Source organism: Cebus imitator, unplaced genomic scaffold (genome assembly GCF_001604975.1).
Source record: "Cebus imitator isolate Cc_AM_T3 unplaced genomic scaffold, Cebus_imitator-1.0 Scaffold366, whole genome shotgun sequence".
NCBI classification, from domain to species: Eukaryota; Metazoa; Chordata; class Mammalia; order Primates; family Cebidae; genus Cebus; species Cebus imitator.
The window spans coordinates 1,611,718-1,615,836 of NW_016107681.1; the positions used below are offsets into that span (position 1 = coordinate 1,611,718).

The 4,119-nt window shown below is 54.8% G+C and overlaps 1 protein-coding gene across 1 annotated transcript; it reads right to left on the minus strand.

The window, feature by feature from the left end:
* Positions 1–379: 379 nt before the first annotated feature.
* MID1IP1 (MID1 interacting protein 1) lies at positions 380–3,241 on the minus strand. The gene is made up of 3 exons (XM_017507007.1): positions 2,541–3,241; positions 1,508–2,286; positions 380–1,426 (listed from the first exon to the last, which is right to left on the minus strand). Exon 2 carries the CDS (start codon positions 2,032–2,034, stop codon positions 1,519–1,521), a length of 516 nt encoding a protein of 171 aa, XP_017362496.1. The 5' UTR covers positions 2,035–2,286; positions 2,541–3,241; the 3' UTR covers positions 380–1,426; positions 1,508–1,518.
* Between the last annotated feature and the right edge of the window lie 878 nt (positions 3,242–4,119).

Here is a 4,119-nt window from a genome sequence, read left to right on the forward strand (position 1 = left end):
TGCAATATGTGTGCACTAGGATTAGCTGGTCTTCCCTTTCTAATTTTCACTTCTCAGTAACCAAGTGAAATTTTAGCTTTGTTTTTATGCCTCAAAACACTTAGCTCGAACTTCTTAAAAAATTCAAAATGCTGATTACACACACCAATAAGTTAGCCAAATTCGTTGAAAGCTACAGTATATGCACCTTCCCAAATAGTTTGAGTATTTATAGACTTTTTGTTGAGATGTATGGTCCTATCTTGGTACTGAATTAGAAATAAAATTTGGAAGTAAATTTTTTCAGTACCTAGTTCCCAAACAAAACTAAGTACTTGCAGAGATGAACATCCACCACCATGAAATACCAGGGAATACAAAATTTACTTTTGCTAGTAAATCAATTACATTGATTTTTATTTAACGACGAAACCATTCATTGGCAGATTAATGAGGACCAGACACTTTTCCAGTTTAGCTGACACATTTGCTTTTTTATTTTTTAGAATATAGTCTACATCTGGATTAAAAAAGTTTTAAATAAATTTAAGACACACAACAACAGTGGAACCCTTCATCATTCTATGTACAACAAGATAGAATGTCAGTTGGTTCCATTTCGGTTAAGTCCACTTTCTCATAATAATGTTATTATTTTCACTGAGTGGCAAGCTTCGTACAAGCTGGCGCAATGCTGGCTTATACACACTGCGGTGGGGGCGGGGACGGGAGTGGCATGAAAGGGATGGGGTGGGGGTGCCACAAGACTACTATACAGTGTTAACAGTGTAACAGAAAATCATTAATAAAGTAGTACCGATTACCGACAGACAGTGCTGTTTGTGCGCTTATCACAATGGAATCGCTGAAGTTTCAGAGCAAGGAGGAGATTCCAAATACTTAACACAGGGCCAATGTTACAAAAAGAAATAGTACAAACAGGAAAACTGATGCAATCCTAGCAACAACGCCTGGGCCTCCACCGGCCCAACCGCAGGGCGGCGAGAGACTGTGCGCCCCGCCTTCCCCAGCACCCAGCTCCAGGCTTCTTTCCGAAGTGTGGCAACCCAGCGCCGCGCCCTGGCTTGGCCCCTTCTCCTCCGAAAAGAACAGAAAAGAAACCCAGGGAAAGGCACAGGCTGAATGCAGGGCGTCAGCCCAGTCCCATTCCCACCAACATATAATGCAGGCCCCCTCCCGGGAGGTTCCTTGAGCCCTCCCCTCCCCGGCCACCATTTTCTTCTCCTCTCTCACACGAGGCCCCCTCCTCCTTGCAGCCCTACCGCGCCTCCTGCAAGTATGCAGCCCCCTAATATGCAGTTTGCCCTTCCCGCCCCACAGCCAGTAAGAAAAAAGCTTTGAGGAATGAGAGGGTGAGCTGGGTCGAAAAGGGTGCTAGGCGGCCGCGGGAGCCCCGCCTCAGTGGCCCCAATTGCTGAAGCCGATCATTTTAACTTAATTATCTTTTTAAAGCCACTATCTTCAAATACAGTCACATTATGAGATGTGGTGGGCGGGGGGTTAGGATTTCTGGGGCCATTATCTGTTAGTGAGGATGTTGGCTTTGCGCGTGAGTTTCGAGAGCACAGTGTGCAGCCCTCGCAGGTGGTAGTGGAACTGCTGCTCCAGGTCTTCTTCGCCGGTGTCCGCGCCCTCCAAGTGGCCCAGGTCCACCAGGATGTCCTTGGACTTCCAGGCAGTGCCCTCTTCGCTCCCCGCCGGTGGAGGCGGCTGGTGCAGGACCCCCCACTCGATGTCGTTGCGGATGGACTTGAGCAGTACGTAGTGGCTGTACATGTCCCGAGAGGGCGCGAAAAAGCTGCCATTGGCGCTTCCCGAGCCGGTGACTGGGGGCGTGCGCTCCTCCAGGCAGCCGCCAGTGCCGCCTACCTCCACGCCAACATCGTTGTCTAACCCGGGCTCAGCCAGGGGCACGTCGCGCAGCAAGCTGGGCACCATCACCGTCTGGTCCATGTTGTTCACGGCGCCAATGAAGCGATTCATGGCGTTAAAGAGCGAGTGCTTCTGGTTGTAGGTGTCGCAGATTTGCATCATGGTGGCCGTGCGGTCGCCGGAGCGCAGGGACGCAGGGGCACGGGGCTGGTCAGCAGGGTCAAGGGTCTGCCCGCCTCCAAGGCCCGCGCTGGGGACCTGGCTGTAGCCGGTGTGGCGGGATTCTTGGCAGTCCTCCGCCCTCGCCAACTCTCGTCTCGCTCTCAGACCGGCCCTGCGGGATGGGCGGCTTCTCTTGGCTTTGGTGTCCGGAAACTCGCGATGGCTGAGGGTGGTCTGTAGGTCAAGCCTTGGCTTGTTTGGTACAGGAGGACGAAAAGAACAGATTAGATTATTCACCCACCCGTGCGCACCCCCCTTTCTGGCTACAGCTGGTCCCGGACGACGCCTGGGTGGCTCCCCGCAGCTGGACAGTCCCACCTCCTCTCCGGCCTAGGGGCGCCGGGAGAAGGGTCCCCCTGCCCCCTACCACCACAACTTCTCCCTCCGAAAAGCCTGAGCTCAAGCAACTACGCTGGCCGGGGCAGCGATGGGGCGGGGGCACCCACCTCCTCTTGTGCCTGGAGATTCCCCTGCTCGTTGGCGATTCAGTGTTCCCGCTGCCAGCGGCTGCTGCCCAAGGGCGCTGCTGCGGTCAGTGGCCGAACTGTGACTGCGGGCGGCGGTGGCTGAGATGGCCCCCTACCCATCCCAGGTGCTCAATTTATAGACCAGGAAAGGTGTCGCCGGCGTTCGGGACCACCCCTGTGTCTCCTCCTCCCGCCTCCCCCGGCGGCACCGAGATAAAAGGCCCGGGCCGGGATGACCGCGGGTAACACTTGCCAGGCCCTTTCTACAGCGGGGGCGGGGCGCGCTGGGCCAGCTCCGCCTCTCGCCTGATACCCGGGCTGAGGGAGGGCGCCGGGGCGGGGCGGGGCGGGGCAGGGCAGGGCGGGGAGGGGCAGAGCAGAGGAGGGATTGGGGCAGCCGGGCCCCGACAGTACCAAGCCCTGGGCTGGCCAGCTCGGGGAGGGCCGGGCACTGCGAGGGTCAAAAAGGCGCCGGCGTCCCGACCAGCTGGAGGGTGGGCTGGCAGGTGGGCTGTGCGCGTGTTCTCGGGGTGGGATGACCGGAATGCAAGTGCCTTGGTTGCAGAGTGAGCCCCTCAACGCGGAATCTGGAGTGGCCGCGGCCGGGAAACAGGAGCCCAGGTTTATTATTAGCCGTCGGGGAAGAGGGGCCGGCAGCAAGTACAACTCCATCCTGGGACTCTTACGTAAGAAGGGTAGCCGGGCATGCTGGATGCACGTGGACGCGCGGTGCTCCCGCAGTGGCCCTGGCCTTGGTCAGCTGGGGGGAGGGGAGCGTCAGAGGCTTTTGCCTCCCTCCCGGCGGGGCGGGATATTTCCCAATTTTTTCTGTAACAGTGGTTGCCAGGGTATGAAGAGCAGCACACTATCCTATCTGCAGATTCTTTCAAGAGCTCTGAACGTGGCAATAAGAAAAAGCAAATTTTTGTCCAAGTCGGCTACACAGTGATGCTTGAGAGCCTGGGCCATGTGGCCTTTTGGCTGCCAAGAGGCCAGGAGAGGGTGACAGTAGTTAGCTCCAGTGTTGGGTGTCTTTCATCATTTAACAGAGAAGGGGGGAGGTGTCCAATTAGTTTTGAGGGTGCTTGTGTGAAGTGTTCCTTTCAAAAGATAGTTCTTAAAGCACTGGGTTATTTAATAGGGCCTAAGCTATGTACCGAATCGCTAGATTTAACTTTTAAGAGCCTTGCACCTTAAATTTCACTTTGAGACTTACAAACGACAGTCTATTTAATTTTTCCCACTTCACGTCCCTTGCCATATTCCTCATCCACCAGTCCTCTCTGATAGTCCTACAATTATGTTCAATAAAATTGAAGCTTCTCATTTTAAATCCCTTTTCTCGGCCGGGCACGGTGGCTCACCTCTGTAATCCCAGCACTTTGGGAGGTTGAGGCAGGTGGATCATGAGATCAGGAGTTCGAGACCAGCCTAGCCAACATGGTGAAACCCCGTCTCTACTAAAAACACAAAAATTTTACGGGCGTGGTGGAGGGCACCTGTAATCCCAGCTACTCAGGCTGAGTCAGGAGCATCGCTTGAACCCGGGAGGCAAGGG

Bases quoted from the DNA above. Each gene is read 5' to 3' on its own strand.
- MID1IP1 (XM_017507007.1), bottom strand. From the start codon at position 2,034: ATGATGCAAATCTGCGACACCTACAACCAGAAGCACTCGCTCTTTAAC.